Here is a 12,577-nt window from a genome sequence, read left to right as displayed (position 1 = left end):
ATTGGTTTGATCAATGCATTAATATATTATTTCCAGCCCAAAAAATATTACGATTGCGATCACTGTTTTTCAAGATTCAGCACACTGTATATGTTTTACACACCCAAGAGCGCTACTAATTAGAGAAGACAGAAAGGTGTACTGCTATACTAATAAAAGAATCCCATCGGGGCTAAAACCTCATTTCAACCCAGGAGTTTGATCATTTTCTTACAGGCAGAGGTTTCGCTCGTGTTGTTAACCTTCAGGTGAGACGCCCTGAGATCTCACCCTTTTAATGACACTTTCTTTTTGGTTCATTGGGCTGCCATACATATAATCTGGGCCTTTAATTTGATTGAAGAGCTCTAAGCACTCAGACACAGTGCTGCCAGGATTGTACTATCATGCTATAGGCTTTGAGTGCAGAATGTTGTGTAGTCCCATGATGCTAACTTCTGAGGGTGACGACTCAAAGATCTTTAATAAAACTCTAGATAGGACATGGCCATAGTAACACATTGGAACGAATGGCAATTTTGGCGACCATCTTGTGACAGGCCCTTCTAATCCAGTGCAATGGAAATCAAATGGAAACACCACTTGTTTCTATGATGGCGTTTTGATCTAGTTGGAATGATTTCATCATGACTCTTTGATAAATGTGACTGACTTTATATCACATCTAGCAAGAAAATAAAGCAGTTTTTCAAATATTATTTCAGATGCATAGGATGAATAAAGTTAAGATCCATTTGTTCATGGATTTTCCTCTGTCAAACACTTGAATCATTCAGTTCATTCATTTCATTCATTTGTTTCCTGCTTTAAAACAGTATTTCTGTACTTTTTAGCACAACATGACCAACATTTATTGAACATGTGACAGTGACACAGTGAATGCTAACCACTGAACCCTGGGAATGAATGGAGAAAACAATGCTAATATGCCTAAACAACACGAAAAAAACAGATATTTCTAAGAAATTACATCCTGACTGAGATACGTAGACTTAGAAGTTATAAACCAATCACAAACAATGTGTATCTCACATTCTGCCATGGAATCAGTAAAAATGTTGCTGCTGCTTTTGCACTGGTCGCTATAGGGGTTAGCCTTGTCGGCTAGTCACAAGATGGCCGCCACGTTTGCCACGTCAACGAGCGTCCGATCCAATCTAGAGTTTTATAAAATGCCTTTGGCAACGTCTTTTTCCTGTCCTTGTTTATTCCTATGGACAGTTAGCCGTGTTTTAAAGTTATTTCTTTGATTATAACTGTCTCTGTTATAGCCTCGCTGCTAAAGGCTAACGTTTATTTTACTCTAGCAAGCGGTAAAACAGTGCTGCCATTGGAACTAACTTTTTTGAAACACTCTTGGCTTGACGTTTATGTAAGTTTTCTTTGTTTTTGTTTTTTTAATCTTACGTTAAAATGTGGACAGGAAGTAGTCTTTACCTTACACTGGCCAACAGGAAGTTAGCCAAAAACATTCCGTGCAGAGAGCCTATTACAATTTTGAAAAGATATGTTTGGAAGTGCTGCTTTTTCTGACCTGCAAGGGTGAAATGTAGACTTTTCGTTGCCTGGCCCTATAGTATTGTGGGCAGTATTCCGTGCAGCTTGGTGAAAGGTGATTCTGAAGTGAGCGCAGTAATACGCAGCTGCTCTGGTTATTTCAGGGCTTCCGCAAATACCTCCTCAGTTATAGTTCACCGTGAGATAAGACTTTGCATATTTCTCATCCCTACAGTAGCACCTGCCCGGAGGTTTAGAAAAATCCCATTTAGATAATCCCGGCCGCGCAGGAGGATTCAGCAGGAAGCGGCATATCTGTTATCGAAGCGCTTCCTGGGAGAGCAGGTATTAATTCTGTTTTTTTTTTCTTATTTTTGTTTCATTTCAGGAAGTTTGTTGGACTTCTTGAAGGACGGGGAGGGACGAGGACTAAAGCTTCCAAACCTGGTGGACATGGCAGCTCAGGTATGTGTGTAAAAATACGGGGGAGTGGGAATAAAGTTGTGAGAAAACTGCGTCCAACAGAGAAATCAATGTGATAAAACACCTTATTTTGAACATCAGCTACATTTTCTTCATATGTTAAGAATAGACTTTTGCAGCCTGCTGTGTGGCGCTAATGATGACAGTGGAGCGTGTGTGGCGTGTGCAGGTGGCGGCGGGGATGGCCTACATAGAGAGAATGAACTACATCCACAGAGACCTGCGCTCGGCGAACATCCTGGTGGGGGACAGTCTGGTGTGCAAGATCGCCGACTTCGGACTGGCCCGGCTCATCGAGGACAACGAGTACACCGCCAGGCAGGGTGAGACGGGACGAGCGTAATAGACCTGTGGCCTAGCCTTAACCCGACCAGGGCTGGACCGGCGGACTTTTGGGCAGGTCAAAGCAGATTAGCGAAAATCAGCTGATAATCAGGTCGTTATTTGGATGTAATTGGCTTGTTGCACAGTGTGGCTATGCTAGTTCCCCTGAGCTGAAGTTGTGGGCGCTAGTACTTCCTGTCCGTATTAAATTCCATTAAAATTAGCTGAGACCCGTTTGAATCTTCGTGTTTCCTAAAGATTCTGTGGTGGACAGTGAGTTCCTGGTAGATGATCACTTCCTGCAGGTTAGCGAGTCGCTGTACAGTGTTAATATTTCCATAGAGGAGGCGTCTATGTTCATAAGGATCAGTGAGTTTGTCTTGAAGCTAAAGGCTAACATTCATTTCCTGCATTATACAATTGGAAATAGTGCTTTTATTAACTTTTTTTTTATAGCATGTTAGCCTTTAGCTTCAAGACGAACTATCAATCCTTTATGATCATAGGCGTCTCCTCTGAACTCCTACATCAAGATTTGAACACACAGTAAATGATCATCTACTGGGAACTCTCTGCCCACAACACAATCTTTAGAAAATAGAATTATTATTCCAGGAAAAGAACACAGACAGGAAGTACTGGCGCTCACAAGTTCAGGTCAGAGGAACTAGCATAGCCACACCGTGCAACAAGCCAATTGCAGATCTCCTTCACTGGCCCGATGTGGCGCCTTGTTTTACCGCTCCATTGGCGAGATCTGGAGTCATGGTTCTAGATAATCTCTCATAATGAGCAATGGGACCAATTTCTTGAATAGAACATTACTCATGCTCCTCACATCATATTTCATAATAGCTATGAGTGAAAAGACTTTACTGCAACACCTTCAGGACCCAGAGAACATGTGCACAGTCTATAACGAATTGGGCGACTCACAGGCTAATTCTCAGTGGTCACAGAAATAACCGTCAGGTGCAGGTTTCTGTTATTTTTTTTATTTTTATTTTTTTATTTAAACTTTAATGAAGACAGAGACACCACAAACAGGTGACATTTACAACAATGACAATACTTGTGACAGACTTAGACCATGACAACATTTACAACATAAATGACAATACTTTTAACAGACTAAAACCAAGACAACATTAACAACAGTGACAATACTTCGACTGTCAGTATTATCAAGACAAGACAAGACAGAATGAAACAAAACAAAACAAAACAAAATAATTAACAGTACAACAAATGCAATAAACATACACTTCAGCACAAAGCATTCCAGAAATGAAGAAAAAGAAACAAAAAAGAAAAATTTAATGGGAATAAACGAGAAAGTGTTATTTAAACGAGTAGTTGCATAACAACGGTACTTATGGGTTATTATTGTTATTATTACATTCTGTTAGTTTTAAATCAGCGGTTCCCAAACTATGGGTCAGGGCCAGAAGTGAGAGAATGGGCCCATTTGCCATTTTCCATTTTAAAAAGTGGGCAAAATAGACTAGTAGTAAATAAATAAATAAAAGCCATGCCATTTGGAAAAAATTGTCCTACATCAATGTTTTTTTCTTCATTTTAAATGAAAAAATAATCGGTAAAATGAAAAATAATCTATAGATTAATCGAAAAAATAATTTATAGATTAATCAAAGAAATAATCTATAGATTAATCGATAGAAAAATAATCGCTAGCTGCAGCCTTAGAGAACACCAGACCTCTTTTTTATACATTTTAGACAAATGTATGCAAAGAAGTGCATGTTGGGAGTTGTCAGGTGACTCGCCCTCCTGGCCCTCGTCATCAGTTTGTGCAGTTTGGAAATCGCTTCAGGATTTAAGTTGTTTATGTTTTTGTCTTTTCGGGACTTCTATTGAGGATCCTCACTAACGCACATTTTAAGATTGTTTAGTAATTTTACAAATCTTGCAGTGAGTTGTAAACGATGAGATTAAGATGGTGAGAGCTATGAAGCACTAGCTTGAATTCTGCAGAAACAACATTGCCCTCTGTTTTGTAGCTTATTTTGTAGTTTTTTGCTAATGGCCTCAACCATGGCAACGAACTGACTCTTTTGACTGACTTTGAATAGTTGCTCCACAACTCGTCATTTGTGTAACTTATGACACTGTATTACTTGCACTAAAGCACTGATTACTGGAATACTGTAAATCAGGGGTAGGCAACGTCAGGCCCGAGGGCCAAATCCGGCCTGTCAGCACAGAACCTCTGGCCCTTGAGAAACATTATCACACAAATCAGAGAGTACTTTTAACATTATTAGAGTTAAGTGGAAGAAAAAAAGGTAGAAATGTTGTCAATACACCAAACTAGGTCATATATTATGTACAACACTGGCATTTGAAGGAAGTGCACTGGAAAAAGAATAATCGTTTAAAGGAAGAAATGGCATAAATCTACTTGAATTAAGAGATTAAATCTAAGGTTTGAGTAGATTTGGTCTGGTCTTAGATGAGATGAAACCTCTAGTAGTCGTTATTCTCCTAATTCAGATAATTTTGTGTCATTTCAAGTGAAAAACAATTGTCTGATTTCAAGTGAGTTTTATTCTTGTTCCATTGGCGCTAGCATTTATGTCTTGAATTAGTTCAAACCGACTCAAATTCAACATAGAAGAACTTTAATTCAAGCAATTTTAAGTCATTTATCTCCTTTAAGACGGTCATGTTTCCAGTGTTGTGCTTTACTTTGGGCTAATAATCAGTGGTTTCGGCCCTCGGTCTATTTACAATGAAGAAAATCGGCCCTCAGCCTAGAAAACTTTTTCCGGCAGTTCAGCCTTGAATTAGACACATGATCCTGGCATTACATTTACAACTAGAGCGTCACAGCCTACACTACCTGGAGGAAAACAACAACAAAATGGCTGCAGTTATTCGCTGATTTAAGTCTCGTTCGAGGCCGTCCTGCAAAGCCAAACGGGGCGACAGCAAGGAAATGAAAACCTATCGTTTCCCTCAGTAACTTGTGCTCGAACAACAAAGCACCAGTGGAGCCTCGAAGTCAGTGGAAAACAGAAAAGCTTGTGGTCGGAGCGTGGCACTTAGAAAGAACGCACACACACACACACACACACACACACACAGTCCACATTTAGATGAACGAAAGGCAGAGCGCGGTGCAGAGAATGGAATGTGCAGGAGGAGACGCACCATGTTACTACAGAAACATGTGGAGCGGTGGGCGAGAGGGCGGGCGGCGACACAATAGGGAAGCTATATCCGGAATATCTGCTGTCTGCGTCGAGATCGTACAAAAGCCAAGGAAGATCAGCCTCTTTGCATGTTTGTATGTTTGATAATCTGTTCTGATCTGGGGTCGCTGCTGTCAGTCAGGTCTAAGTTCGGCGACAAAACGTGCCCAAAGAATGAGATCAGCTGTTAATATCTCGAAAGTCCCTCCAATAAGTGCTTTCCTAGGCAATCCAGAGTCTTTCAGTTCTAGTTTGAGAGATTTTTTTGCCAATCCTTCCTTACAAACGCACTGCTCATGGGAGGTCTGTCCACAGATCTTCAGACTGCACCTCTTGAGGTTGTCCATTGTGGATTTTGACCTGTGTTTCTATGATCATTACCCATTTGTAGAAGCCGTTTGCTTCAAACTTCAATCTTTTCACAGATGGTGTTTACGTTTTCCACCCAAATTTGTCGGAATTCCATTGAATCCCTTCTTTGTTCTTCCATCCAACCATCCATCCATCCATCCATCCATCCATCCAACCATCCATCCATCCAACCATCCATCCATCCATCCATCCATACATCCATCCATCCATCCATCCATCCAACCAACCATCCATCCATCCATCCATCCATCCATCCATCCATCCATCCATCTTCTTCCACTTTTCCGTTCCCGGGTCGTGGGGGCAGCTGTTGGGAGTTGCCCAAATCACATTGCACCAGCCCCTATGGCTCCTCCTGCAGGTTGTGGGTCCACAGAAGGACGGCCTCATGATTAACAGGGCCTGTTGGTCTCTCATAAGGGGCTTCTGAACCGTTCTTTGTCTGACCCGTCACCTATAGGACCTGTTTGCCATGGGAGACCCTACCAGGGGCACGAAGACCCCGACAACAGAGCCCCCAGCATCATTCGGGCGCTCAAACCCCTCCACCACGTTAAGGCGGCGGTTCCAGGAGGGGGCCTTCTTTGTTCTACCCAATGAAATATCAATACAAACTGTGACTGACTAAATGCTGCACCCCGCTGTATTTTCTGTCATCATTTGTAAAGTCATTTCACATTTTTAGGAGGATGTCGTGGTTTCCATCTGGACAACATCGTCATTTTGTTTCTCTGTTTTCCCCAGGGGCTAAGTTCCCCATCAAGTGGACTGCCCCGGAGGCGGCCCTCTACGGCAAGTTCACCATCAAGTCGGACGTGTGGTCGTTCGGGATCCTGCTCACGGAGCTGGTGACCAAGGGCCGAGTGCCGTATCCAGGTAGGCCCCGTCTCTGTGGGAGCAACGACTGTCTGATATCACGGTGACACTGATGACGATGACTGCTCACAGTGCTCACGGGGGGGGGCGGGGGCAGCTCCGAGCTAAAAACAGCACCGCCTTGCATAATGGAGGTTATAGGCTGTGCATTATGCAGAGAGATGTTCCCGGGTGAACGAGTGAACATGCAGACGACGTCCCCTTCACTTCTTTACGCCGCTGCGCAGTGGGAAGTGGAAAAATGTGGTCGGTCCTTAAATGATCGTGGACAAGTTCACGTGCAATAGGGAATAATGAGCGACAACATTTAAAGGGTTTATACAAAAGCAAATAACAATGATATATCGAAACATAAACCCCAAGATTTCAAAATTGAGTCTGGACCAGGTTGGGCTCGACACATTTCATCCAAGTGTCTTTGTCAGTTCTCCGACAAGAGGGAAAAAGAGAAGCAATTAAGCGCCAGTAAGAGAAATACCACTGTACAGTCTAAGGGCTCCAGGTCGGGTGTTACACAATATCGGTAATCGGTCGATATCTTTAGAACCAAAAGTGATAGAGATATCCTGTCAGAGCTTTAAAGCAGTACTAAGTAACTCTTCCCCCTAGAGGCCATAAGCACTACTGCAGGTGTAGTAGCAAGTTATGATTTTTTAACTTGGAGAGTAAATATGACGCTGACAGAAAAGGTGAAGGGAGAGAGGGATATTGTGCATCCAATTATACAATGGAAATAACGATATAGAGACAGTTTTTGTTTTGGAATCTGCTGATTTTTCTCTTTCAAACAAGCTCTCTGAATGTCCTATACTCCGTGTACAGCGCCCCCTACTGTCACAGTTCAAGACTGACACGTTTAGAAACGTCATACAGGATTATAGACCAGGCATTTGTTTTTAAATGTGGCCAAAAATATCGGTGGTGCCAATCTGCACCGAACAATCAAAATCCTTGATAATACATCAACTCAAAGGCCATAAGCGCCACTGCAGATGTCGTAGCATGTTGCGTTTTTTTACTGATTAATTGTCCATGAGAGTCAATATCACACTGACAGACAAGACAAAGGGAGAGAGGGATATTGTACATCCAATTACACAATGGAGAGAGATCACAAGTAACACTTGGCTGTAAATACTGTTTAAGTGGTGCTAGCCCGGAGTTAGCTTTGCCCATTAGCCTGTTAGCTTCTTCTTCGTGATTCCATTAGTGTGTATTGGTGACTCCGACCCGGAGCAGGAAAGCTGCAATTGTGGTTTTCTGGCCAGACACCAACTTCTGTTAATTGAATTGGAATCACCATTACCAGAATTGGAATTCGATCCGCACTGCAAAAAGTATTTAACTAGATCAGTATAAACATCTCAATTTGAGCATAATAATCCAAATTTTAGTTGTTTTGACTAGTTAAGAAGTTCTTGGGCATTTGTCCTGGATTATTTCACTTGTTCTGAGATGATTCTGACTCGTTTCGATACATTTCGTCCTTATTTCAAGTCATTTTCTTTGCCGATGGGGAAAGAAAATTGGCCTTATCTCATTGGCAATTTTACTTTCTTATTTCAAGCGAGATTTACCCTAGAACTGGTCTGAAATGTCCTCAAACAAGCAAAGTAAACTTGGTCCGATCAGGAAAAGTGTCTAAATGAGTGAAAACCGCTCAAAACAAGATACATTTCCTCAATTCAAGTCATTTAAGCCAATGCTTGATATTTACTTTTTGTAGTGCGGTTTTAACTGTTTTTGAAGAGGAGCGACTTTTAGCTGGGCACTTGCTGCTGACTGGATCAAGGGCACCTTGTTTTAGTTCAAAACATAACTACACAATAAAGAACTTAAGCCATAAACTGTTTAGTTAGTTAGTTTGAAAATGATTAGCATGTGTAAGTTTGTAGCCACAGGCCTTGGTTTATTTGTGTTTGTTTACGTGTTGTTAGTTTATGTCAATAAAGCTGAAAACTAAAAAGCATGTATTTCATCATCAGCCAGTGGTTGCCTGAGTTGGATTCGCCTGTCGGTCACTAACCCGCTGTGTCGTGTGCCCAGGCATGAACAACCGCGAGGTGCTGGAGCAGGTGGAGCGGGGCTACCGTATGCCGTGCCCCCAGGACTGCCCCTCGTCGCTGCATGAGCTGATGGTGCAGTGCTGGAAGAAGGACCCCGAGGAGAGGCCCACCTTCGAGTACCTGCAGGCCTTTCTGGAGGACTACTTTACTGCCACCGAGCCGCAGTACCAGCCGGGGGACAACCTCTGAGCCGCCGCTACCGCTGCTACCGCCGCGGCAAAAACACCGTCGAAGTGCGGCGCAAATGGCTTGGATTAAGGACCGGGACGGGAGCAGACCGGGCGAGCTCCGATTGCCAGAATATGAGAAAAAATGTCTCGAAAAGCGCGATAAAATATATAAATATGAAGTACTTGACTTGATTCAAAAAGTATTGTGCCAATGGAATAGGATTTTTGGATGGAACGGGAGTTTTCCATCGCAGTTTTGAGGGCGTTTCACCTCGAAAGCTTCGTCAGCAACTAATGACCTCTTAGCTGCAGAATGGACGCGTCTTTATTTCTGAAAAGCTACTCTCAACTAGTGAGTAAAGGCAAAACGTCCTCAAGATTAAAACAACCAAATTCAAACAAAAAAAGTGAATGGAATCATTTTTTAAGACACAATAAATCTGCTAGTTAATCATTCTGGAAGGAGCAGGGAGAGACGTTCAGCAAAAAGAATGACCTCCCTGACTTACAACGACAATATTTTTTTAAATATCTAAACCTAACCACTCGTAATATTCCTAATCCAAGCCATTTCCTGTAAACGTTGTTGTTGTTTTTGCGGCGAGCGTGTCCTGTCATCAGCTCCCCACCAGAGGGCGCCACACTCCACACATTCTGTCATCACGTGGCTCTTCATTGACTCTGTCCCAGTTTCCATGCACCGAGACTTTTTACAAACACGGAAGGAATTGGAGGAAAAAAAAACAACAACACGTGACTGCCATGGATGAAGTTGTATGTAATGTAAATACCAAAATTTGCTCGTTTACTTATCTCTTATTATTATTATTATTGTTTTTGTTTTTTTTCCTGTTTTATCTTACTTTGTAATTTGGGGATTTTTTTGTTTTTTGTTGTTTTTTTTGAGCGGGAGAACTGATCTCAGCTGGTGTATGGAGCAGGCAGTGACGGTATGAAGTAGGTTAGAAGTGGTGCGTCCTTGGGGAGTTTCCCTGGGGGTCCACCTTACCTTTTTTTTACAAGCTTAATTTAACGATATGCTACACTGTAGGAAAACGGACTGTCTACAGGTTAAAATAACTTGAATTCAGACGCTCTTTTGAGTAGTTTTGACTGAAATAGACTCAATTACTTACACTTTAGACTTCATTTTACATGATCTTTCTGATTTCTATGCAGTATGATCTCCAAATGACATAGGACTGTATCTGGTCAAATTATAAAGCAAATATCTGGGGTTATTTAATGCAATGAATAATTGGTGATGGTAGGAGAGGCCATTGGCGTAGATTGGCAGCCACACATCACTTAACCCCTTAACTCCCACCTGAACCGAGCACTTTTTCTCCTGCTTAACCCCCAGTCCAAAAGCTTCTGGAAAAAAGGTGTGAAAATAGCGACAAAACTGAAACAAAAACAAGGATGAAAATGTGAAAAAAGTGAGAAAAAAATTGACGAAAAGTGACAAAACATGTACAAAAAATACACACAAAAATGACAAAAATTGACAAAAATTTGACGAAAAAGTGAGAAAAAATGGACAAAAAATGGACAAAAAAATGGACAAAAAAATGGACAAAAAAATGACAGAAATTGACAAAAATTTGACAAAAAAGTGAGAAAAATTGGACGAAAAATTGAGAAAAAATGGACGAAAAAGTGACAAAAAATGGACAAAAAAGTGATAAGAATTTGACAAAAAAAATGTGAATAATTTGACGAAAAAGTGACAAAAAAGTGACAAAAAAATGGACCAAAAAAAATCGAAAAAGTGTTGAAAAAAAATCTGATGATGTGAGGAAAAAGATCAATTTAGTTTTGTAGATCTTAGCTTTCAAATGAGGTGTTACACTGGCCTACAGGATTTGGGTAAAGCTGAACTGGAGAAAATGCTCTCTGTTCAGGCGGGAGTTAAAAGGTTAAAGTGCTAGTCTGTAAGTATGCAAAAAGAAATAAGAAATAAAGGGGACTTTGAAAGCAACTCAAGATTGAGGCGTGCGAGAACAAACGTTCAAAAATAAACTGTCAAGCTCCCTCCCCCCTCCAGGAAAAGCTCGTCTCATTGGTCAAAGTGATCGCCCGGGGGGTTCCGATTAGTTCATAAAATCAGCAAAGGGAGGACTTTAGGAAAATGTATTATTATTTAATAATACTTAAAGTGTGTCACATTTCAGACCCAGGTCAATTCTACGCATTCTATCAAATTTATAAAACATTGAAACTTGTAGACTTTGAAGTGACTTTTCTAATTAATATTAAAAATATTATTTACATCAACATTAACTTAAAAATGGAAAATAAATCTTTCATGAAATAGGCTACTTGATTAAAGTATTTCCAATGTGTTATAATACAGCTTTGAGTGTTAAAGTAGCACACTGTAAGGTCGGTGCTTTGTCCTGACATTGTGGTCTCAGGCAGCAGATCAATTTGCTTTGAAATCACTACAAGAAATACGTAAATGTTTTTGAAAGAAGCCCGGCAAACAAATGCAATCGAGTTTTCACTACTCAAATGTTCTGAATTCAAATCATTTTAAGGAAAGCGGACATTTTCTTGACAGTGTATCTCTTCTTCTCAAGGAACTTTAGCTGTACGATAACACCTGTTCTTGCCTTTTCATCTTTAGTAATATTCTTCTAATATACAGTATGCCTTTGTGCTTTTTACACACTAACTAAACTATAGGCCTATAGCGCATCATGGACTCTTCCTCACCCTGTACGTGTTATACCGCGTCATTACAGCTTCTGCCAATGACTCTTTATTTCCCTTTTCTTTTTTCCTTTTTTTTTTTAGACTTTCTATGATTTTCTCCAGCAGTTCCAAGGTCCTGCTTTTAAAAACTGATTTTTGAAATGTATGTCGCTATAATACAGAATGGCATAAGAACTCTCTATGCTTTGTATGGCTCGGGCAGACGGACTGATGGACTGCCACTTTTCACAATGGGAATGAAGGATTGTCTGAAATGTTGCCAGTCCCCCTCACGGCGCGTATCCGGACATTGTATAAGAGGTCAAACATTGTAATTTTTATTTTTGTTTTTCATTTTTTTTCAACCAACTTCCTGACTGTGACAGAATCAGGTTCATAGACCCTTCCAGTGTTTGTGAACAGAACATCTGCCTTATGGAGGCGGTCCCAGAGCTGGCATTAGCTTGAATAGAGCTCCACAGTCCCGCCTCCTCTCCGGTCCGGAAGTAAAAATCCCCGTTGCTTTGAGACCGTTTTGATTTGGAATAAAGTCTTTAACTCTTGGGCTGAATCCAGCTCTGTGGTTCTAAAGCGACCGCAAAGTCAGACGCAGGTGAAAAAAAGCACGTATGAGATCCATCTAGTTTAACTGGGAGCCTTCGTCCTAGAACTACATTACCCAGGATACTCGGGAGTCCCATGATCTGCTACGAGGCTTTTGATTGGTGGAGACGACATATTATAAACAATGTATTAAAAGATAATGCAGGCAGATAGTTGACGTTTTATCCATATCTAACACTGAGAGTAAGAAAAACGTCCAAAAAATGTTCCCAACGATCCAACTAAACGAAATATAATGATAAAGAACTTTTTG

The 12,577-nt window shown here is 41.0% G+C and overlaps 1 protein-coding gene across 1 annotated transcript in view; it reads left to right on the top strand.

The window, feature by feature from the left end:
- The window catches only part of fyna (FYN proto-oncogene, Src family tyrosine kinase a), a 54,248-nt gene extending 45,107 nt beyond the window's left edge, over window positions 1-9,141 (top strand). The window contains exons 9-12 of the mRNA XM_079573210.1: window positions 1,886-1,962; window positions 2,150-2,303; window positions 6,636-6,767; window positions 8,814-9,141. Of these exons, the coding sequence (XP_079429336.1) occupies window positions 1,886-1,962; window positions 2,150-2,303; window positions 6,636-6,767; window positions 8,814-9,022 (572 nt within the window). The 3' untranslated portion in view covers window positions 9,023-9,141. The remainder of the gene's footprint in view (window positions 1-1,885; window positions 1,963-2,149; window positions 2,304-6,635; window positions 6,768-8,813) is intronic.
- Window positions 9,142-12,577: the final 3,436 nt, after the last annotated feature.

This window comes from Gobius niger (genome assembly GCF_951799975.1).
Source record: "Gobius niger genome assembly, chromosome: 16".
In the NCBI taxonomy this organism is placed as follows: domain Eukaryota; kingdom Metazoa; phylum Chordata; class Actinopteri; order Gobiiformes; family Gobiidae; genus Gobius; species Gobius niger.
The sequence above is the reverse complement of the archived record's forward strand: the minus strand, read 5'-3'. Positions and strand labels throughout refer to the sequence as shown.